The sequence below is a fragment of the Oncorhynchus mykiss genome, chromosome 8 (genome assembly GCF_057628025.1).
Source record: "Oncorhynchus mykiss isolate SJ-2025 chromosome 8, ASM5762802v1, whole genome shotgun sequence".
Taxonomy (NCBI): Eukaryota; Metazoa; Chordata; class Actinopteri; order Salmoniformes; family Salmonidae; genus Oncorhynchus; species Oncorhynchus mykiss.
In genome coordinates, this window is record NC_143029.1 from 50,608,029 (window position 1) to 50,633,662 (window position 25,634).

The 25,634-nt window shown below is 40.4% G+C and overlaps 1 protein-coding gene across 7 annotated transcripts in view; it reads right to left on the minus strand.

The window, feature by feature from the left end:
• LOC110529999 (abl interactor 1) overlaps positions 1-25,634 on the minus strand; it is a 52,999-nt gene that overhangs the window by 21,249 nt on the left and 6,116 nt on the right. For 3 of the 7 annotated variants that reach the window (XM_090181853.1, XM_090181851.1, XM_090181852.1), the window contains 6 exons: positions 24,805-24,858; positions 24,266-24,402; positions 14,805-14,972; positions 9,681-9,857; positions 6,321-6,436; positions 5,999-6,139 (listed from right to left, as the gene is read on the minus strand). In XM_090181853.1, coding sequence (XP_090037979.1) covers positions 5,999-6,139; positions 6,321-6,436; positions 9,681-9,857; positions 14,805-14,834 — 464 coding nt within the window. In that variant the 5' untranslated portion in view covers positions 14,835-14,972; positions 24,266-24,402; positions 24,805-24,858. Of the gene's footprint in view, positions 1-5,998; positions 6,140-6,320; positions 6,437-6,801; positions 6,817-9,680; positions 9,858-14,804; positions 14,973-24,265; positions 24,403-24,804; positions 24,859-25,634 lie in introns of all 7 variants that reach the window. The other 4 variants (XM_036985546.2, XM_036985544.2, XM_036985541.2 and 1 more) reach the window with 3 other exon arrangements.

A 25,634-nucleotide genomic window follows, 5' to 3' on the forward strand; every position in this document is an offset into this window, starting at 1 on the left:
GCTCTTTTCATTTTTGGATAAAAAAACTTTCCCGTTTTAAACAAGATATTTTGTCATGAAAAGATGCTCGACTATGCATATAATTGACAGCTTTGGAAAGAAAACACTGACGTTTCCAAATCTGCAAAGATATTATTTGTGAGTGCCACAGAACTGATGCTACAGGCGAAACCAAGATGAAATTTCAAACAGGAAATGCCCCAGATTTGGAATGCGCTGTGTTCCAATGTCTCCTTATATGGCTGTGAATGCGCCAGGAATGAGCTTACATTTTCTGTCGTTTCCCCAAGGTGTCTGCAGCATTGTGACGTATTTGTAGGCATATCATTGGAAGATTGACCATAAGAGACTACATTTACCAGGTGCTCGCTTGGTGTCCTCTGTTGCAATTATTGCGTAATCTCCACCTGCGTGTATTTTTCCATTTGTTTCAGAGGAGAAACCCAACTGCCAGGAATGACTTATCATCGAATAGATATGTGAAAAACACCTTGAGGATTAATTCTAAACAACGTTTGCCATGTTTCTGTCGATATTATGGAGTTAATTTGGAAAAAAGTTTGGCGTTGTAATGACTGAATTTTCTGTTTTTTTTCTTAGCCAAACGTGAAGAACAAAACGGAGCGATTTCTCCTACACAAATAATCTTTTTGAAAAAACTTAACATTTGCTATCTAACTGAGAGTCTCCTCATTGAAAACATCCGAAGTTCTTCAAAGGTAAATTATTTTATTTGAATGCTTTTCTTGTTTTTGTGACATTCCCAGTGGGTCAGAAGTTTACATTCACTCAATTAGTATTTGGTAGCATTGTCTTTAAATTGTTTAACTTGGGTCAAATGTTTCGGGTATTTTGTGAAGTGCACCAGTCCCTCCTGCAGCAAAGCACCCCCACAACATGATGCTGCCACCCCCATGCTTCACGGTTGGGATGGTGTTCTTCAGCTTGCAAGCCTCCCCCTTTTCCTCCAAACATAACAATGGTCATTATGACCAAACAGTTCTATTTTTGTTTCATCAGACCAGAGGACATTTCTCCAAAAAGTATGATCTTTGTCCCCATGTGCAGTTGCAAACCGTAGCGGCTTCTTCCTTGCTGAGCGGCTGTAACTGGATTCTTCCTGGGAAGGAGAGGCGGACCAAAATGCAACGTGGTTGAAGTTCATGTTTTTTAATAAGAAAACTAAATATAAACATAATACAAAACAATAAACGTGGAAAAACCGAAACAGCCCTATCTGGTGCAACAAACACAAAGACAGGAAACAACCACCCACAAAACCCAACACAAAACAGGCTACCTAAATATGGTTCCCAATCAGAGACAATGACTAACACCTGCCTCTGATTGAGAACCATATCAGGCCAAACATAGAAATAGACAAACTAGACACACAACATAGAATGCCCACTTAGATCACACCCTGACCAAACAAAACATAGAAACATACAAAGCAAACTATGGTCAGGGTGTGACAGCGGCCTTTCAGGTTATGTCGATATAGGACTCGTTTTTACTGTGGACATAGATACTTTTGTTCCGGTTTCCTCCAGCGTCTTCACAAGATCCTTCGCTGTTCTGGGATTGATTTGCACTTTTCGCACCAAAGTACTTCCTTTCTAGGAGACAGAACGCGTCTCCTTTCTGAGCAGTATGACGGCTGTGTGGTTCCGTGGTGTTTATACTTGCGTACAATTGTTTGTACAGATGAACGTGATACCTTCAGGCATTTGGAAATTGCTCCCAAGGATGAACCAGACTTGTGGAGGTCTACAATCTTTTGTCTGAGGTCTTGGCTGATTTCTTTTGATTTTCCCATGATGTCTAGCAAAGAGGCACTGAGTTTGAAGGTAGGCCTTGAAATAAATCCACAGGTACACCTCCAATTGACTCAAATTATGTCAATTAGCCTATCAGAAGCTTCTAAAGCCATGACATAATTTTCTGGAATTTTCTAAGCTGTTTAAAGGCACAGTCAACTTAGTGAATGTACATTTCTGACCCACTGGAATTGTGATACAGTGAATTATAAGTGAAATAATCTGTCTGTAAACAATTGTTGGAAAAATTACTTGTGTCATGCACAAAGTAGATGTCCTAACAGACTTGCCAAAACTATAGTTTGTTAACAAGACATTTGTGGAGTGGTTGAAAAACGAGTTTTAATGACTCCAACCTAAGTGTATGTAAACTTCCGACTTCAACTGTATACATAGCATCCACACTGATATTGGGGCTTTATTTTTTAGATTTAACCTTTATTTAACTAGGCAAGTCAGTTAACTTCTTACGGCTGAAATTCCGCTAACAGGATCGATTTGACAACAGCCAGTGAAAGTGCAGGGCGCCAAATTCAAAACAACAGAAATCTCATAATTAAAATTCCTCAAACATACAAGTATTATACACCATTTTAAAGATAAACTTGTTGTTAATCCCACCACAGTGTCCGATTTCAAAAAGGCTTTACGACGAAAGCATACCATGCATTATCTTAGGTCAGCGCCTAGTCACAGAAAAACAGCCAAAGAGAGGAGTCACAAAAAGCAGAAATAGAGATCAAATTAATCACTAACCTTTGATGATCTTCATCAGATGGCACTCATAGGACTTATTGTTACACAATACATGTTCTGTTTTGTTCGATAAAGTTCATATTTATATCCAAAAGTCTTAGTTTACATTGGCGCGTTATGTTCAGTAATCTTTTGCTTCCAAAACATCCGGTGATTTTGCAGAGAGCCACATCAATTTACAGAAACACTCATCATAAATGTTGATGAAAATACAAGTGTTATGCATGGAATTAAAGATATACTTTTCCTTGATGCAACCGCTGTGTCAGATTTCAAAAAAGCTTTATGGAAAAAGCACACCATGCAATAATCTGAGTACAGCGCTCAGGCACCAAAACAAGCAATACAGATACCCGCCATGTTGTGGAGTCAACAGAAGTCAGAAATAGCATTATAAATAGTCACTTACCTTTGATGATCTTCATCGGAATGCACTCCCAGTAATCCCAGTTCCACAATAAATGTTTGTTTTGTTCAATAAAGTCCATCATTTATGTCCAAATTCCTCCTTTTTGTTCGCGCGTTTAGTTCACAAATCCAAATTCACGAGGCGCAGGCACTTAGTCCAGGCGAAAAGTCAAAAAGTTCCATTACATTTCATAGAAACATGTCAAACAATGTATAGAATCAATCTTTAGGATGTTTTTATCATAAATCTTCAATAATGTTTCAACCGGACAATTCCTTTGTCTCTAGAAATGAAAAGGAACGCAGTTCACTCTCACGGCCGCGCGCATGACTTAGCTCATGGCATTCTGTCAGACCTCTTAGTCAAACAGCTCTTATTCGCTCCCCCTTCACAGTAGAAGCCCGAAACAAGTATCTAAAGACTGTTGGCATCTAGTGGAAGCCTTAGGAAATGCAATCGGACCAAATTCACAATATCTTGGATAGACAAAGACTTGAAAACATACAAACCTCAGATTTCCCACTTCCTGGTTGGGTTTTTTCTCAGGTTTTTGCCTGCCATATGAGTTCTGTTATACTCAGAGACATCATTGAAACCGTTTTAGAAACTTCAGAGTGTTTTCTACACACATCTACTAATACTATGCATATCTTAGCTTCTGGGCCTGAGTAGCAATACTGCCCCACATACATAAGAAGTTAAGAACAAATTCTTATTTACAATGACGGCCTACCCCAGTCAAACCCAGACGACCCTGGGCCAATTGTGCGCCACACTATGGGACTCCCAATCACGTCCGGATGTGATGCAGCCTGGATTCGACCCAGGGATTACAGTGGGTATCCCAAATGTTGTCAATAGGCAAGATTACATTTACTTTGATAAGGCCTAAAAAGACAGTGAATAATTCCAATCAAATTCTAATAAAAAAAAACAACAACTTGTTTTAAATAGGCTGTTTCAATACAGTTGCAGGCTCCGTAATTCCCCTACCGTGGGCATATACTATTAAGGCAATAACGACTGGAGGGTTTTACGCACATTCAAAGTTTTCACAGAAGCTGGATAAATATCCGATATCAAGAGAAAGGGTAAATGTCCACTCAACTTTATACAGCTCCCAAATGTAATGTTTTATAAACTGTAAGGACCGACGCTGGAGATGAGAAGCAAGTACAGGGAGTGAATAAACGGACATCAAACAAAATGACTTTACGACAATAATGAACAAAATGACATTACGACAATAATGCTGACACTGGGAACAAAACTGAGGAACAGACAGATATAGAGGGGGCAATCAACAACATGAAGGAGTCCAGGCGAGTCCAATGAGAGCAGATGCGCATAGTAATGGTGACAGGTGTGTGTAATAAAGGGCAGCCGAGGGAGAGAGGGGGCAGGGGTGACAGTACCGCCTCCCCCTATGGGCACCTGGCGTCCCACCTGGCGTCCCACTTGGCGTCCCACTTGGGCGAGCCTGACGGGCCGGCCGAGGCATGGGCGCTGGACTAGCCGGTTGAGGAGTAGAAGCCCGACGAGCCGGCTAACGCGTGGGAGCCCGATGATCCGGCTGAGGTGTGAAAGCCTGACGATCCCGCTGAGGCAAGGGAACATGACGAGCCGGCTGAAGCTTGGGAGCCTGGCGGGTCGGCTGAGGCATGATGTGGGATGGGAGCCTGATGATCGGCTGAGGCATAGGAGCCCGACGAGCCGGCCGAGGCATGACGTGGCATGGGAGCCTGCCGAGCCAACCGAGGCAAGGAAACCTCTCGAGCCAGCTAAGGCGTGGAAGCCAGCCGAGCCCGCTGAGGCACCCCCGGTACCATCGGCGGCACCCAGACCCAACGTCACCACCAAAAACAAAAAACAAGATCTCCCTGATGCTTCAAATAGGGGTGTCAGTATTCTGTAAGGACCGACGCTGGAGACGAAAAGCAAGTACAGGGAGTGAACATTTCATGGAAAATGGACATCAAACAGAGGAAGGACAGCGTATGGACAGGGGAAACAAAATGACATTATGATAATAATACTGACACGGGAAACAAAACTGAGGAACAGACGATCAATCAACACTGTGAAGGAGTCCAGGTGAGTCCAATGAGCACAGATGTGCGTAATGATGGTGACAGGTGTGCGTAATAAGAGCGAGAGCGGGAACAGGCGTGACATAAACATAATGGACTAATTTACCAATCTAAAAAAAAATGCTGACATGGGCAAATTAAGTGACTGCTGATGCACAACCAAATTGTGAAATTGCACCTTGTGTATTCTATTAATCTAACAGTAAGTTGAGACCCCGAAGTTGAGTCAACCCCCCCAAAATAAAAATTGGGTCCAGGGGCCACCAGCGGCCAATTCCTGGCCTAGTGTAAGGGTAGCCTGAGGAAGGCTTGGTTTTTAATCATATGAAATAAAAAGCAAGCAATAGTTAAAAGAAAAAAATGGGAGCTAGATAAAATAATGTAGGCCTACAGATAAAAAGGGGATGTCCGCTCACTGTTTTGCTGATCACAAACTTGATATTTTAATAAAGCTTTGTTGAATAAGATTTATTTCAAAGTAATCTCACGACCCTTTATTGATCAGCTTGGCTACTTGACGAACAAAAAAAGGACAAAAAAAGGAACACTTCTGAGGGACAAAAGAAATGCAGCCTTCATTGAGTGGAACGCTTGGTTTTTAATCACATGAAGGCTCTTACAGACGAGCTACGGTAAACGGCTATTGAACTGCGGGTAAATCCGGCTACCATGTGTAGAGACCAGCGGTCCCCTTTGTTGTCAGCACAAATGTGGTCATTAAAACATTGTTTGATTGGATGACAAGATGAACTGGGCTCATTGGTCAACCATGCAGGCTTTGTTGCTGGCAATACCTTTCAGATATAAAGAAAAGTCTGCAAAACTTTGGCTTCACCACGTCTTGGTTTGAAAGGTGTAAAACACACTAACACACACACGCTCCAGTGGCCCACTGCAAATTAGGGGTGTACAGTGTGTTTTACCTGTGTGTTCTGGGTCTCTGGTTGAGGGAGGCAGTGCGTGCAGGGCTGTGCTGGCTGCCTAGTCGTGCTGGGCTGGTCATATAGTCGTTAGGCACCGTTGGAGGCTTGACTGGCTCCAGGGTCTTATATGGGGTGTTTCGCCTGGAGAGGACACACACATTTAGAACATTAAGCGTATGTCAACACAACACACACCAAAAACATTTTGCACGTTAAGAAAACACACGTGCACAAACACACCAATAACTTAAGTGCGCATCAGCACAACACAAGCTCACACAGGGACAGACCCACTCATTCACACATTTTTGGGATACCATACCCAAGAGTTCCACGACCAGCCATGGGTGGGCTCGGGGGTTTCTGTGTCGGTGGATTGGTCCTCGATAATGTCCCCCCTCCTCCTCCTCCCCTCGCTGGCTGGTTGTTACCATGTTGCTATGAAAAAGAAAAACATGGATACTCAGTCATAGGTGGCCTACTGTTCAAACCTTTACAAAGGCAATTACTGTATGTTACATTGTGCAAGTATCCTATTACAGTACGGTGCAGTTTATAGTTAACATTTTGCTTTCACTTTTAGTGTTTTCTAATGGTATTGTAATTGGTATCTATATTGTTTATTTGAGAGGTAATTTAGATCATTTGGAGACATAACAAGGACCTTATATTAGGACTACATTCTCTCATGAAGTTTTAATATACATACAACATATACTGATGTTACGAAATGAGGCGACTCAGAGTAATGGGGGCTTAGAGGGCCAAAGCATCATGGGTAGGGGGAGAAACACAGCTCTTACCTTGGCTTTAAGCCACTGAGTGCAGGCAGTAAAAAAGAGAAGAGAGACAAAAAAACAACATGCTCATTGGTTAAGAGTAGCAGGTGAATAAGAACAAAGGGATTAACACGTGTGCTTATTGGTTAAGAGAAGAGACAGAGTGAGAACTACAGCTGTGCTCATTGGTTAAGAGTAGCAGGGGAGTAAGACCTAAGGAGTAACACTTGGGCTCACTGGAGGAGACATAGTAAGAACTCTTGTACTTATTGGTTAAGACAAGAAAGATGACTAACACTTGTTTCATGTCATTATCATGTGTTGACAGCCTGCGGGACATAAAATAGAATGAATATGAACACACAGCGTTGACTAGGGAATATATCATTTTCCCAAGTGGTGTCCCCTGCATTTTCTACTGTCAATTTTAAGTTGTGTGCAAACAACATTTCGGAACCACTGGATTAGAGAGTATTATTTTGTAACTATTCTAGTTAGGAATACAGTGAAAATATAATTTAAAAAGAGATAGAGGTAGCAGGGATAAAATACTTGAGTTCTCAATGATTAAGTTCCTGAATTAGCCTGAATAGTGAACTGTAACCTCTGAATTTCCTACTCTATTTATCCAACACCTAATATTGAACCTTATCAACGACAGCTAGCTCCCGCTAAAACCTGCACCCTAATTGAGATAGCTCACAGTTCAGTCTGTCAAATGCCTGATTTGGATTCTACTGGAAGCTAGCTGTTGTAATCAGTCAGTCAGTCAGTGTGGTCTAACACATGACTTGCGTTTACAGTGACTGGTGAGTCGACCTCCCTGTCTCTCTAAAATGTCTCCTGATTCGTAATTGTTGCGAAGCTCCCTGGGCTGTCACTATGGATGTGTCTGTAGGGGGAAGACACACGCCTCCATCTCCAGGGGCAACTGTCTGTCAGTAATGACTATTGGGAGGATACCACGGTAACCGGGAGGCGAGGAGAGTGATTTGGTATTCATTGTCCAAGGCGAGCCCCTGGGGACTTCTCCTGTCCCAACGAAGGGGAAATAGGCTGTGAGAATGAGTTGGGCTAATGAGCTATTCACACGCGCATGCACACGTATACATACAGTACATGAGCCCCACACACACACCACACAAACCCCAATCCCATACATAACACACACACACAAAAACGCATGGCGCTCATACTACACAAGTCTGCTTAAACATACATGCAAAAACACACACACATCCAGCCACTTGGACCTCATCGGCATTAAAATGTGTATGTTTAATGTATGTATATTTAATGTATGTATGTATATATATGTATGTATATCCACACACACACACACACACACACACACACACACACACACACACACACACACACACACACACACACACACACACACACACACACACACACACACACACACACAGTGTGGCTGTTGTGGCACTGGGCTGATATCAATGGCTCTGAATTATTATAACACACAAATGTTTCGGTGGAGAGAGGGGAAATCTGAGAGGGCTCAGGAATCAAAATGGAGGTGCATCAGATTCAGTACATTGCACTACCGAGTCCTGAGAAGCATGAATCTGACAGCTTTCTGTACCAGACACAAGAAACTTATCTTAAAAGGTGCACTTCACCCCTTTTTAACATCATATCCATTATCTTCGGCGTCATACTAGTTTCTACATATGTGAACATTGTGAAACTTTTGTGTGTTTTGTAGTCAAAAAGATGGGAAGAAAAGGTCAGAATGTCAGATGTCAGATCAGGTCATCGGGGGTCATGACTGAAATTATGTTGATCTCTTTGTGTTCTTGAGTAGCTGGAATACGTTAACAGTACAGTACCAAAGTGTAGACCGAGAAGTCATATTGTAAATTTGGTCACTATAGGAAACCCCAATATAGTGGACAGACATATTATATACTATATGCATGTATCCATTCACTAATTCTGTATGGCTGCAAATTCTCAAATCCATTTGTATCATGAGACTAAGACAAATATGTTAATAGGGCCTCTCTTGGTTAGAATTGCTTTGCAGCGGATGTTAGAAGAATATCAACAAACAAACTCATTATCTAACATAAGACACAGTCACAGCAAGAGTAATATAGTGATTCATTCATGCATAGCACACCATGGCAAATAAAGGACTATCAATGACAGGCAGCAACCAATACACACAACAAGCTCAAAGTGAGAGAAAGAGAGAGAGAGGGAGGGAGGGAGGGAGGGAGGGAGGGAGGGAGGGAGGGAGGGAGGGAGAGAAAGAGAGAGAGAGAGAGAGCGAGAGAGAGAGAGAGAGATCCAAGGGAGGGAAAATAAAAAATGAAGATGGAACCGGAAGATAGCTGAAAGATTATTTTCCCACAATTCACGGGGGATATGATGGCGTCAGACTTCCCAGCCAGTAACCTCCTAGAGTTCTTGGACACAGACAGAGGTTAGAGGAGCCAAGCTTGTAACCACTGATGGCTTCGCCTACTACACTGACAGCTACAGTGTTATGTTAAATCTTCACACGCCCTACTGCACTTCATTAACTAAAAAGGGCAGTTTATTGATTAGCATGATTTAATTAAGTGGAAGTAATGGCAATAAAATGGCTAGACAGACCACTTACATGACTGTTCCAGGCGTGAATCTGGTGCTAATTGTGTGTTTGCCTCCCAGGAAAATGGATTTATACAAGGACTAGTACACACCTAAGGGAATGATGACTAACTGTGTAAGCCGAAACCAGCATGATTACTGGAGACGTCAATGCAGTATTACATATAGAGTAGTGTTTTTTTCTGAAAAAGTCAGTATGAGGCACTAGGGCTGAGGATGATGTGACTCCAGTCTGTTGCTTTTACTTTGAGAAGGGGGGGGGGGGGGGGGGGGGCTCTTACTTTGACACCGTGGCCCACGTCGTCCAGCAGCGTGTAGTCGATGGGCTTCCTGATGTACCTGACTGGCCGCTCCATGTTGCCTGGGGCGATGATCTTGTGCGTGCGCGACGTGTTCTTGTTGGTGGTCAGGATGCCGATCTCTCGCCGTGCCACCTTCTCCTTGTGGATGTCCACTGTCTGAATGGAGGGATGGGGAGAGAGAGAGGATTAGAAGCAAGGAAGAGGAAGGAGTGCTCTGCTAAATGTAATTACAGTGACTTTACACTGTCATATGTTTGGTGTGTCTGTCATAGATTTTTACTACAGTCTTAGATCATTACATTTTACCATGATTGTTTAACACCTCCATTAAGTCATTTTTACGGCAGCATTAAGAAAGCGTATAAACTATTCATACTGATGGACTACAACAACAGTATTTCACATTTAGTGGCCCTTAGGGGTTGAAACAGGGAGGGACTGCCTGGAAATGTCCAATAACTCCACTGGACGTGTCCTTTTTTGTTGCAAAAGGTTTTCCTACTGTGTGCCCTAATGAACACGACCAAAGAACACTGTCTTTAACTTGGAGACCATTCGAAAGATGACTCCCGTCTGGGTCAGTTGAAGCTGCGAGTGCTCCCCATATCCTTTTAAATTACAGTCATAAATGATATGATCTCGCAGCAGGTTGCCTGTCTCCTGTTAGAGCCTCAGAGGGTTGATTCTTATGAACGATAGATGAAGGAATGAGGGTGGGTGGATGTGTATGTCTCTGGGCATTTAGGTCACACTTCAGTCAGTAAGAGAGAGATGATGATGTGAGTGTGAGAGGGGGGGGGGATTAGATGGTGCGTGTGTGTGTGTGTGGAGGTATTTAACTACTCTTGTGAAGACCAGACATTTTGTTACAAGGTCAAATGCTATTTCTAGGGGGTTTAGGGTTAAGGCTAGATATAGTGTTAGGTTTAGGGAAAATAGGATTTTGAATGGGACTGAATTGTGTGTCGCCACAAGGTTAGCTGTACAAGACTGTGTGTGTGTGTGTGTGTGTGTGTGTGTGTGTGTGTGTGTGTGTGTGTGTGTGTGTGTGTGTGTGTGTGTGTGTGTGTGTGTGTGTGTGTGTCCCTAGGCAATGAGGTCACACTTCAGTCACTATTCATCCAACTGGGTTAACTACTCTTTAGGGATTCCATTGCTGTAGGAGCTAGAGATGGAGAACAAGTGTCACATCCTGACCTTAGTGTCACGCTCGTCGTTGGAATGAGGTGAGGACCAAAGCGCAGCGTGGTAAGTGTTCATCATTATATTTATTAAACAGAGAACACTAAAGAAAATAACAAAGGAGAACGAAATGAAACAGTTCTTTAAGGAGACATACACATACTGTAACAGAAAACAATCACCCACACCACACAGGTGGGAAATGGCTACCTAAGTATGATTCTCAATCAGAGACAATGAACGACACCTGCCTCTGATTGAGAACCATACCAGGCCAAACACAAAACCACAACATAGAAAAAAGAACATAGACTACCCACCCAACTCACACCCTGACCATACTAAAACAAAGACATAACAAAAGAACTAAGGTCAGAACGTGACACTTAGTTCCTTTTGTATGTTTCTATTTTAGGTTGGTCAGGGCGTCAGTTGGGGTGGGAATTCAATGTTTTTGTTTTATGTTTGGTATTTCTATGTGTTTGGCCTGGTATGGTTCCCAATCGTTGTCTCTGATTGAGAACCATACTTAGGTAGCCCGTTTCCCCACTCTTGTTTGTGGGTGGTTGTTTTCTGTTTAGTGTATGTCACCTTGCAGAACTGTTTCGTTTCTTCCATTCACTTCGTTATTTTGTTTTGTGTGTTCAGATAATAAATTAACATGGACACTTACCACGCGGCGCATTGGTCCGATATTTCATACTTGTCGTCAGACGACGAAGTGATCCGTTACAACAAGTGAGAGATAAAGGGAATATTTAATAGACAGGTAGTTCATTTGACCCTCTGGAACGACCTTAAAGAAGTCCCTGAGCTGCAGCCACACAAACCTCTCTGCATTCAATGCTACACATTTTATGTGCCGTGTGATAAAAATAGAAAACAAGGTTGTAACTTATTTTTGGAGAGGAAACAACATGGTCACGCCCAGTTTCAGCTTGGAACCAGCACCAAACCCTTCATGCCCATTTCCTGTCTGAATCAGAGATAGGGGGCTCACAAACAGCTCATACAGAAAGACAGCAACAACAAAAAATCCCAAACAAAATGAGAATGAGAGGGCAGGAAAGAAAAGAAGAAAGAGAGAATGAAAGGTTTTGCTATGTGGTTAGAAATGCGTTGGTTCCTCTGTTACTGTTCAGGTCGACATCAAAGAGGTGCACTACATTCTCTGTAGATTGGATCTTCATATGATTGCCTACCACAAACAGATAAGATCTGCTGAATCAATAATAATAATAATACTAATAGTATAACATATGCCATTTAGCAGACACTTCTATACAAAGCTACTAACAGTCATGCGTGCATACCTTTTACGTACGGGTGGTCATTGAAATCTTCATCAGTGGTTAACGCCACAACTCCTTCTATCTTTATGTGCAAGTCTCATGTAATCCTGACAGTACATTTCCCCAACAGTAGAGAAAATACATTTTTTACCCAACAATAGCATGTGAAATTTGGAAATTCTTTAAAATGTACATCAGCATTGACAATTTTTTCAAGATATTTCTTTCTCCAAGAGAAAAAGGTTCATTTCAAGAGATAGTAATAATTTCTCATTTTGATTGAAAACATTGTCATTCATGATTATGTACTGTTGTTTAAGCAGGTTGCCTAACTATATGCATGACAAAAAAAACAACCAAAAAAACAAATGTTTTTTTATATAATAGCCCTAATGTAGACAGTATTTAAATGAATTGTCATTGTACATTACATAATTCAGTTAAGAATAGTTAGATATTAACTTTTCATATGTTCATGAGTAAAAACCAGTCTCATGTCATCTGATTCCTGCAATGACAGTTGAGAGATGGGGCAACGCTGCCCCAACGCAGACCGTTTAGTTGGTCAAGACTGGTCCACTTGGTCAAGACTCTGGGGAGATTTTGCTATAAACTGTTCATAGGAATGTTTGCTATAGGAATTAATCTCTCACCAAGTGTCCTATGATGTTTTGCACCCTAACCCCCTCAAAGCTAGGGTTGGAAATCCCAATCCCTGGAAAGCCTCATTGGTTAGTATGCTCTAATAGTCCCAACCAGACTGTAAAACACCTGGATTGTCAACTCATCTCACCTCCTGCTCTAAAGGCATCAGCATGCTTCAGTTCAGCTGGCGCCAAGCCGAAGTCGACTAGCCGATCCGAACAAGTATGCTTGCATAATCCCTTAAAAGACTTTCGCATGGAAAACCCAAAAAAGCAGCAAAAGTATCTCTTTGCTCTGACATACACAGTCAACTGTGGGACCTTATATAGACAGGTGTGTGTCTTTCCAAATCATGTCCAATCAATTGAATTTCCCACAGGTGGACTCTAATCAAGTTGTAAATACATCTCAAAGAGGATACAATGAAACAGGGTACACATGAGCTCAATATCTAGTTTCATAGCAAAAGGTCTGAATACTAATGTGAATAAGGTATTTCAGTTTAAAAAAAAATATATATATATACACATTTGCTAAAATTTCTAAAAACCTGTTTTCGCTTCATCATTATGGGGTATTGTGTGTAGATTGATGAGACAAAAATAATAATAAATTTTAGATGTAACAAAATGTGGAAAAAGTCAAGGGGTCTGAATACTTTCCGAATGCACTGTATACGTTGGAGAAACAAAGAATGTCTGCTCATTTGAGGTCATTTATTTATATTTTGGAGCTCTACCATCTGCTCATTGAACATCAGCCCTAGGTCACAACGTGAGAGAGAGTAGTAGCTTGCCTCAGCCAACATATTTGAATAAGTATATAATCAAAAGTACACTTCACCAAGCAAGCAGCCTTGTCCTCATCACATCTCACTTGGTTAACATTAGCTGGCTACCTAGCCAGCAAGGTCATTAGCTCAGCATTCTAGAGAGCAAGATTGTTAGCTTAGCTAGCTGGCTAGCAATCTGTGCCACTTATATGCTAACACTGGACTGGCACTAAAGTGAACACTCGTCCTTGATACAAAAAGAAAACTGTTACTGTTTGGGCCAATTATGTTAGATAGTGGGCTTATTTTGTTAGTTTTCTGAAATATGCAATCTGCAAAAAACAAGAGAGTTAGCGTAGATCTATAATTCAGGTCATATGCCTGCAGTCATGATGAGCTAAGTAGCTCATGTTCGCTAGCTATCGAAATTAGGACATGAGACCAGTGCGGCAAGCATTTGCCTGCATAAACGTGTTTAGTCATCAGCGCATACTTATTTTCCACCATAATTTGCAAATAAATTCATAAAAAATCCTACAATGTGATTTTCTGGATTTTTTTTCTCATTTTGTCTGCCATAGTTGACGTGTAACTATGATGACAATTACAGGCCTCTCTCCACAATTGGTGGCTGACTAAATACTTTTTTTGCCCCACTGTATGTGTGTATGTGTACGAAAGCTGGGACGATAAATCGGAAATTATCGACACTGACCATATCAATCACTTATTGCAGGCATTTTGCTGATATCGTTCATTTCAATAAGTAGCCTATACTAGAGAAATGTGAAGTTTGAAATGAAATACGTTTGCTAATATGGGTGATTATTAATGGGACAATTGATGGCTACAACAATCAAACTAGTAAAGGATAATAAAAAAAACTGTGGTGCATATTAATGATATAAACATTGTTCTATTTATCGGAGATTGCTGAGCCAATGGATTTAGTTGAAGTGAGTACCTAAGAATTTCTAACATTCTATATGGATTCTGTGAAGATATGAAAATATGATGAATTGTATGTGTGTATAATCGATAACTAGAGATTTGATGAACTAATACTGGGAATATAAAGAGATGCAACTTAAACAACCCATACGTAGATGTACGTAGGTTTTGAGTTGTTCCCTTTAAGCATAAATTCAGAAAATGTGTTGCGATATGGATTTATTTCCATAACACCTAGCTCTAATGTTTATCTCTCCTGACCTGAGAGATGTGGTTGATGGAGGACTCCATCCGGCGCAGCTGCGAGGCCTGGATGTCCAGCAGCTGCAGCACGTTGTTGGCTAAGGCATTGATCTGGTAGGCAACGCTCGCCAGAGACTGGGTGGTGTAGGCTTTAGTCTCCTCCAGAGCTTTCCTCTTGTCCTGGGCCTAGAAGATGAGGAAGATGAAGATGACTACACAAGATCCAATGGAAATTTGACTTCCACTTTATCCCAAACCCCCCCGAAAGACACATACACATACATAGGTTGGAGAGGTTGGAGCAGGGGGAAAGACCATTGTATACATTTAACATTACACTGTACATTTTGTAGATTCAATTCATGTATATGGTCATTTCCATGTAAAAGGACCCATGAGCACCAACATGTAAAGTTCATAGGAGCATGTCAAATTGGGTGTCAAATGAAAGCTAAGCTATACATTTTTCAACCATTTTCCATCGTAAAAATGATGAATAAGCAATGGTTGATTTCTTGTTAAACAGATGGAAAAGGGGTCTTAGAAAACATCAACCAGAAAAGTCTTCAAAGGTATTATAAGTACATCAAAACATAATACTGTTAAAGTAAAGATCCCTGCCAACTAATATCAACACTTTATTTAGTTAAGGATAATTTATTCTGCCTTCTGTAATTTTAAGAAACATTGTATTATACCTTGAAATTCCGTTAATTAACAAAAACCCACATATCTTTAAGATATTTTCTAATGTCTCTCCCTCATGACAAGGAAGGATAGTGAAAGTGCATAGAAGTAACAAGTAAAGGTAGACCTATCAATTATTTATAGTGTTTTTACTGATATCAATTTTGTTTATGAATTAAGTGATTCAAACTCAGAATTCTGTTACCAAATTGGTAACGAAATTTCAGAAAAATTTCAAACAGAATTTTTGGAATTGAAATTAATGTCTAATTAATGTCACCTCTCTCGGCTCTTACTGACACCTACCCATGAGCCCGCTCTTTCCATTTACTGTAACTAGCATCCTCACCCACTGAGCACTGACAAACACCGGACGTCCATGGACGTTGATAAGTAGTTAAAACTTGTGAAACTTAAACAAATATGATTGGTTCAGATTTGCTTGGTCCAGACCCACCAAATCTGGTCTTGTTTGGTGGTGGAGGTCATAAAAACAATAGCCAGTGTGTAGAATAATACCCAAATATTCAAAGGAGGATATTGCATATTTCTACCTTTGTGTACCTATTTAGGATACATCACCATGAAGAGAATGACATTCATATCCATAATTATGCATTTCTGTAGTACAGATCAGGGACCCATGATGAAATTCCGTTACCGCAATTATGTTACCGGGTGTAAATCCACGTCACTTTCAGTAGTTCAATAACCAAAATATTTTTGTTCAAAGGCAAGGTGTCGTCTAAGCTGCCACCCCATTCCTTCTGCAGACATCTTTGAATCTTTAATTGAGAGCAGATATTAAGCAAAGATTTTGGGGAACATGGTCGCAAAAAAACAAAGGGCGAGTTTACCGAAATTCTGTTTGGAAACTTTGCATTTGCACAGATCTTCCAGTAAAAGTGTTTTTGAAAAATGTTTAGTGTAAATAGTTCTAAGTAGTCCATGTGCATCGAGTTGTATGGTTTGTTAAAATTTGAAATCACTTCAGACACCCTGGTTTGAATCCAGGCTGTATCACAACCGGCTGTGTTTTGGCCCAGCGTTGTCTGGGTTTTGCCAGTGTAGGCCGTCATTTTAAATAATATTTTTTTCTTAACTGACTTGCCTAGTTAAATAAAGGTTACTTTTTAAATAACGAAAAAAATATATATAACGGGAAAGGTGGAAGGACAGAGATATTCAAAAGGAGGAGAAATAGAAGACATACAATGTAGGGGGACACAGGCCGAGTCAAATAAACTTGTGAAAAACAAATACAGAACACGAATTTACCCAGGGGACAACATAGGAAAACAATGATAAAAGCACTTAGGTGGTGCTCTAAAAATACCTCTGCCTAAACGAGGACAGGGTTTTTCTCCATATGTTACTTGACATTTCTGATAAGGTGCAAAGCAATGCAGGCTGGGTAGAGTGGAATTCACACCGCCACTTCCGAATAGACAGGTGCACATTGGGACGTTAGCCTCCGGGAATGCTGGGACATCGGTTAAGAAGCGAGTCCCTCCCTGCTGCAAGAGCCATCTGTCTGAGCCTACAGCCATTGCTCTACACACAGTTCCGTTGTAAGTATAGGCCTATGAAGTGCATGAAGACTACACCACACACACAGCAGACCTGGGTTCAAATACTATTTTAATTAATTTCAAATACTTTATCGGTGCTTGATTAAGTTTGCCTGGCTTAATGTACCAATAAAATAGTCCCTAAACTGCATACCCCTCTAATCTGGCACTCCAGGCAGACTAGAGCAAATGCTCAAGGTATTTGAAAGATTGGGTTCGATACAGTGTACGCAATGCATCAAAGCAAGTCCACACAGTGCAGACAAAGAGATTCTGACAACACATACCCGCACAAACACAGACATTTAAAAGGCCTATGTCTTACAATGTAATCGCAGCACAAACTTGGCACCAAATTGTACATACACAACGGCAACACACACGCACAAACACATACACACGCATGCATGTCCTCAGGCACACACACACACGCACACATCTAGAAAGCACCTTGTATCAGTGATCGACATCTCCATATACTGTATGTCCCCATTCTTCCATTCATCTGAATAAAAGTACAGTATGAATTTGTGACTTAAAGTACTCTTACATTATGCACATAGAAATCGAACCATGGCTAAAGCCTTGTTATCATTGAAAGCAACTTGGTCGGCGCAATTAATGGGTTGAGTGAATGAATTTGGGAGAATGTCTGTCTCATCTGCATTGGTGTCTATATTTGTCTACAAAGCAAGGGGGCACACCTTTAATTCAGGGTGATTGAGGACAAGTGGTACATCTTAGTGGTGGAGAGAGAAGGATTAGGTTGTGTTAACACCTTTTAAACATTGACCAACATCCTAAAAAAAGCTACACAGTCCCAATTTTATTTTTGCAACATTTGGGATCAAGTTGTATTTAGGCTGTTGAATGCATTTCGAGTGTATAAATAGTATTTCAACAAAGCTTGAGTGTTTAGAAACCATATACAACATAACAGAAGCACTCAGTCATTATATGTACATTTGGTGGCCATGGTGGGATTACCTAAATTCTCAAACTGGATTTGGTAGATCCAAGATTTTTTATATGTTAGATATTTCCATTAACCAACACATCAGGGCACAATATAGGTAGAGCAGTACAAATTGAACACTGATCTTACTCAACCTGCAGTACAACAGTTTTTATGGTGGAGTACTGCTCGCCCAAATGGAGAGCAGTTAGGAACCCCTGTTGCTGCTGAGCCAGAAGGGAGTTATTGCAAACTGCTATTGGAGATGGCCTAGTAACCCAAGGGTCAAAGAGGACATTCTCTATAACATTGGATACGCGTGGAGCAGCCCATGGCATGTACAGTAGGGCCACAACCATCATGGTAGGTAATTGTATACAAGAAGGTAAAACCACAACAAAACACTCCCTAGAGTCCCTACTGAAGTTAATAGTAATTCTAATATACAAATCTTCTCCAGGGGACATGATTGTTTGAAGTCGTTTAGCAACTGAATTAATTTCATGATAGAAACCACTAAGTGATAGTAGATTGAAGCACAACACTTCTTGGTCTGAATCCATATCACAGGGGAAATTGACAGGACAAAAACATCTCACTCAACATCTCTTTGACCCCTTTCCCCTCCTCTTCATATCCCGTGTAAACTAATAGTTGTATCAGGGATTCTATGCATAGTTGATTGACAGTTTAATCACCCAATGGTGTGTACAATACTCACTGTTCTGTGGTGTTCATTTCTCATCAAATGTTCCACTAATTTCATGTGTTAGCAGGCGACCTGTTCAGAAACTAACACTAGCTAGCAAAAACACAAAATATATATATACACAAATCGATACTTGGAGTTAAGGAATCAGTATAATATCGGCCACAATAATATTGCGATTTTTTTTCCCGTCACTAATGGTAGGTGGTACCTTTTGATGGAAGACACACATGATACTAACCTGATACAACTCTTCTAATCTCCAACCCCTATATCTCTTCATTTTCAACTCCTTTACCAAGACTAACCCGTCTATTTTCTTGGTATTTGGTAGCCTACCTTATGATGGGAGACCCACATTGTACTAACCTGGTACGTTTGAACTAGTACCCCATCATCTAACGATACTTGTCAGACAGGCCTGCTGCTACTACTGTGAAAAAGACTTGAAGGGCCTTAAAACATTAAGTCCAAAAACGAATGACTCATGAGAGAAACATCCAGTCAGTAGGATATCATGTGAAGGGGGATTTAAAGTGGGGGCTCAGCTGTGACAAATACTGTTGCTTGTGTGTTTCCTTCCTTAATGGGATAGTTTGTGATTTTGGCAATGATTTTCTTTGTCTCTGCGTGCAGTTTGACAGAAGTTGCCAACAAGCATTAGCGCAACAACTGGAAGTCTATGGGGATAGCTATTATGCTAGTTTGCCTGTCATTACGGATTATGGCATTTATCAATGGGCATTGTGTTCTTTTATGATATGGTTATAAAGGTGTTATAGCAGGCAACATGACCTGTAGTGTTCCTCAATGATGTCACTGATGACGAGCTATCCATCTGCACAGTTGGATTTATCTGGATTCTACAATATGGCATATCTGGTGCCCACAATGGGTGACCATTAGATCTACAAATTGCTATTCCGTTAGCGTCGTTGTCATAGCCTCAACAAAATGGCACTCCCTGAGTGCATAATCTGGCCAAGACTTTTTTGTTTGTTCATTAATATGATACACTTCCACTGATCCTGGGGCTCTTGTTAAGGTCAACGGCATTATGAACTTGACCCAGTACCAGGACATTTTAGATCAAAACCTGGCTGCCTCTGCCAGGAGGCTGGAACTTGGATGCAAGTGGATCTTCCAGCAAGACAATAATCCCATGAACACATCAAAATCCACAAAGAAATGGTTAATTGACCACAAAATCAACATTTTGCAATGTCCATCTCAGTCTCTGGACGTGAACCCGATTGATAAACAAATTTTGCCCCCTATCTTTTTGCGATTTTTTATTTTCTTATTAAACAAGAATCTTTCTCTGAGCAATTGTATTAGTATAAAATAACGTTATATTCCAAAACTGTTGAGCATACAATATACAGGTAACTGCCAATATAATGGAAACACTTGAGTAAATTAGGGATACAAAGTATATTGAAAGCAGGTGCTCCACACAGCAGGTGTGGTTCCTGACTTAATTAAGCAATTAATAACCCATCATGCTTAGGTCAAGTATTGGCTGGGCAGGCCATTATTTTGGCTACCATGGCTATGACCCCACAGGGTACGAGTGATCACTGAATAGTTTGATGAGCATGAAAACGATGTCATATGCCATGGCCGTCTCACATGCTGACTACACCGGGTGTGTGCACATGCGTGTGGGTGCGTCTACGTGCGCCATCGCTCGCATGTTGATTTTGTCCATTCACACCAGATGCGATCAAGAAACGTAGGTTGAAATATCAAAACAAAATGAACCAACTAAATTAATTTGGGGACAGGTCGAAAAGCATTAAACATTCATGGCAATTTAGCTAGCTACAGTAGCTTGCTGTTGCTAGCTAATTTGTCCTGGGATATAAACATTGGGTTGTTATTTTACCTGAAATGAACAAGGTCCTCTACTCCGACAATTAATATACAGATAAAAGTTAAACAGAGTTTGATTCTAGTAATCTCTCCTCCTTCAGGCTTCTTCTTCTTTGGACTTTATATGGCGGTTGGACACCAACTTTAAGGCGCATTACCACCACCAACTGGACTGGAGTGTGAACCTCAGTTCATCAATCAATCACCCATGTGGGTATATGCTCCTAAAAACCAATGAGGAGATGGGAGAGGCAGGACTTGCAGCGTGTCAAGCATCACAAATAGAACCAAGTTTTAAGCTCATTGAAGCGCGCAGGCAGTGTGGATGCAATGATTGAATAACATGAATGTGTGTGGTCAGCATGTCAGTCACCAGGTCTCAACCCAATTGAACAATAATGGGATATTCTGGAGTGGTGCTTGAGATAGCCTTTTCCACCACCATCAACAAGACAACAAATGATATAATTCATTGCGGAAGAATTATGTTGCATCCCTCCAATATAGTTTCAGCCACTGTTCTGACTAGTGGTGGACCAACACCCTATTAAGACACTTTATGTTGGTGTTTCCATTATTTTGTCAGTTTCCTGTAGCTCTGTATTTGTATTATTAACTTTCTACAGTTTTTTTATTATCTTTGTCTATGGTGACACTCATTTTGGACCGGGCTGTATATCAGTGGGGAACCAACAAAGCCTTCTAATAATTGTTGTATTTTTTAAATATCAATGTCTGAGAAAACTGAGGAGAAAAATAGATCCAATCAGGATTTTTCTTTGGTGGTCTCTGGGGAGATACATCTAGGCAAAACTGTGTGTTTATATTTATGTAGCTTTGCGCTGTTGTTTTCACACCCAAAAAAATGTTGACACTTCCTGAATGTGATGTCATTGTGGGAAGGGGCTGTGTTTAAAAGGGGTACTACAAACTAACAGGGTAGAAAGTGAAATCAAGGACACAGAAAATATTAAATACAATAACAATAAATACAATCATCATAAAAAAAAAACGTTTTTGATGAAAGATTTTAAGTAGGATTATAAAATAATGAAGAAAGATGTTTTATATTTTGTTATTTAATGGCTTATATTTCTCATAGAAGTTGATGAATAGCACCCGGGGACATGGCAAAAACATCTGCAACCACCAAAAACAAAAAGCATAAAATGTTCTTTGAGATACGTCCTAATATTTATACAATTATTTTACTTTTAGATCTGGGTGTATTGTTGTGAATTTTTAGATATTACTGTACTGCTGGGGCTAGGAACGCAAGCATTTTGCTACACCTGCAATAACATCTGCTAAATATGTGTATGCAACCACTAAAATTTGATTTGTGTGTTTATGGTAAACTTTATATTTAAAGTCTTTTGCAATCCACATTTTCACTAAATATGAGGCGATATTTCCTGCGGACCAAAAAGGCACCAGATGGTAGGAATGACAAATGATGTCATTGATAGATTGAGCCTGCTGTCTGATCTAAAAATGAATGGAATCATGTTTTGTAACAATTATTGTGGGCTTTGTGTTTCGCAGATTGCACGATCACGCTAGCAGCGAGTAGATATGGTTCTCCTTGTTCAATTGAACCGTTGGACTTGTCTCAATGTTCCTATCTCCCAGGACATTGCAGGATATCTAGGTTGACTCATTATCCTAGTTTACCGGTTCACAGAAGCTATGTTACCATGCACTCCCTCTCAAAAAAAGATTGCAGTTTTGAAACTGCAGTAATATTGCAGTAACTTGTGACGACCCTCCCACTCTGTCTGCCGTATTCTGTCTTTGCTCTTGTTTCCTTATTAGGATGCCGGTGGGCGGAGTTGGGAGGGTCGTCAGCTTCATGGGAAACACCTGGGCCCGGTGTCTCCCAGGATAAATAGACCTCTTCCACATTCATGGAGGAGACTCTCTCCATGCAGACTCCTTTGTAGATTGTGTTGTGGTTCTTGGTGGCCTTTTGTTTGTTTGCTTTGGCACCTTTCAACACCCTGCATTATCACATTCATGCATGCAAAACACTCACTTACACTACTGATTACTGATTACACACACCATTGTATGTTTTCCTTAGTTGCTTTAGTTAATAAATATATATTTTGTTATGCCTTATCTCCGTTGTCTCCCTTTTGTTACGGGCTTTGAGCCGGTTTGTGACAAACTGCAGTCGATTGTGGTGTTTTGGATTATACTGCACTCTAACTGCTGTTATCCTGTTAAATTACTTCAGTAAAAAAACAGTGTTATTTTGTACGCAGTATTTGCAGCATACTGCAGTTATACTGCACCCTAACTGCAATTCTACTGTTGTGTACTGCAGTTACACTGCACTCTGACTGCAATCTTATTTCGTAAGGGCCGTCTATCCAGGATTGCTAAATAATTCCTCTTTCCAAAAAGAGCTGGACGACGGTTGTTTTTGTTCATGTTCTTTGTGCTGTAGCTAACATGTGTCTACGAGATGTCTCATATTCTACACCATGCTGCTACAGTAGGAATACATACCGTATTCAATGATTGCCCATGAATGTGTACTAGCATTTTTGTGTTTCCTCACAGACAAAACCGCTTGGATACAAAGAAGTTTGTGACTCTCAAGATGAGCTGTGAAAGGTTCCATAACAACAATCTCCCCAGTATCAAAGTGACTTTGAACACCTCATTGCACCACCTAACACACAATATGCAAGTATTTCCTATGTAGAACTGTAGTATTTATTATGAGCATTAGTGGATACAGTAAAATAATATAATATACTATGTCATACATTGTCATAACTGCCCCTGCATACTGCTTTGTAAACTCACCTCGGTCTCCAGAGTAAATAAGCTTTGTCTTGAATACAAGCCATGTCTACTTATTTGCTATTTTGACAGACTAATCTATTGAAGCATGTTCACTTGCCAACAAATTTCAGTTTGAATGATACACCAACTCCCTACATAATTTGTTTTTAGCAGTAAGACTGAAGCTAGTTTATCCAAATATATTTCACGAATATCACAATGTATTGAGCCAGAAGTTGAAGTCAACACTTTATTGCTTTCATTTAGTCACTTGTAAAAAATCAATTTAAAAAAAATATATATAAAATATATATATAAATATATTTATATTAATATATATATATGAATATATGTACAAAAGCTAGCAACATCTATACCACATTGCAGTTTTGAGCATAATAGGCATTTTATATTATACTACTATATCAGTCAAACTGAATATGGATGTTGTGTTGGTTGAATGTTCCAAGCAGGTTCCAGAATGTTCTTCAGCTGATGAGCCTCTTCTTGTGTTGGGTAATGGCAGCTGGTTGAGCAGGCTTTGGCGCTGTGGCGATGTTGGCAGGGATGTTGGGTTTGGGAAGCTGTGAATCAGGCTCCTTGTTGACAACTGTCTGGTCCTTTCTGCACTCCACAGCCAGGTGTACAAGCCTCTCATACACTTTCTTCACCACCCACTGCTTCAACCTCTAGTGGTGCTGTTAAGCAGACAAGCACTGCCAACAATCGAGTGAATAGGCTAGAAAGGTATACTAACAGCCCCTCTCCCCCATGCCAAAGAATTGACTACAAGGGTGTGAAAGGTTTGAGGAGCTCTCGTCTTGTAGACAGTTAATTGTATCGGTGATTTTGTTTTCTCAAGAGGGTAGTGTACTTTCATAAATACCTTTGGCTGTCCTGGCTTGTTTCTAAGTAAGATGATGTTGAGCTTAAGCTTATTCCAGGCTGAGAGCTTTCATCCAATGGGTCTACAGGCGCTGTACTACTAAAGCTGGTGTTAAGGTCATCATCAGCAGGATTAGTCTGTAGGACACACAGTAGTGAGTGATAAGCCAACATTTTACTACTTTTCCCCCCATCAACACATGCTCAAACAAGGTACTATATACACCCAACCCCCTCGTGCCAATAGATCATGCATACTAACCTTCACATACAATACCCACCCCAGTCAGTCAACCACACCATCCCCTCCTTACTAATGCATCATTTACTCCAATTTAGACTTCAAGCCTTGCATGAGTAATCAACTAAGACTCCACAATACAGAGAAAACTACAGTAGAAGTTGTAGCCTACTTGTAAACACACCAACTATGACAACAACATACAGACCATGTTAATCCCTAGCTCCAATATATTTGCTAATGCATAGAGTCATTGAAAGATTTAGTAGATTTTAGTAAGATTTTTCAAGGTGACTTACACTATTTCCTGGTGCTGAGCTTGATGCCTATGCAGATGTTGATGGGATCGGACTCTAAATAGAACAAAGTCACATTAGCCTCTGCGGTAGTTAGTTAGGTTACCGTAACCTAATGAAGCTAATGTCAGCTTGCAAAGTTACAAATCACATTGCCAGATAGCAGCTGGCTAATTAAATTGATATGCTTTGGAATGTCTAGTCAGCGTATTATGAAAGCTAGATTTTGGTTGAGATACAGTGCCTTCAGAAAGTATTTATAATGTTGTGTTACAAAGTGGAATTAATTGTCATTTTTTGTTAACAATCTACTCAAAATACTCTGCAATGTCAAAGCGGAAGAAAAAGTCTAATGTGTAAAAAAATTTAGAATCAAAAATAAAATACTAATATATTTTGATTACATAAGTATTCACACCCCCTGAGTCAATACATGTTAGAATCACCTTGGCAGCAATTACAGCTGTGAGTCTTTCTGGGTAAGTTCTTGAACAGTTTTCCACACCTGGATTGTGCAAAATATGTCTATTAGTCTTTACCCATAACATGATGCAGCCACCACTATGCTTGAAAAGTGGTACTCCGTAATGTGCTGTATAGGATTTGCCCCAAACATAACACTTTGTATTCAGGACAAAAAGTTAATTGTTTTGCCATATGCCTTGTTGCAAACAGGATGGATGTTTTAGAATGTTTGTATTCTGAACAGGCTTCCTTCTTTTAACTCTGTCAATTAGGTCAGTACTGTGGAGTAACTACAATGTTGTTGATCCAACCTCAGTTATCCTATCACAGCCATTAAACTCTGTACCCATTTTAAACTCACCATTTGT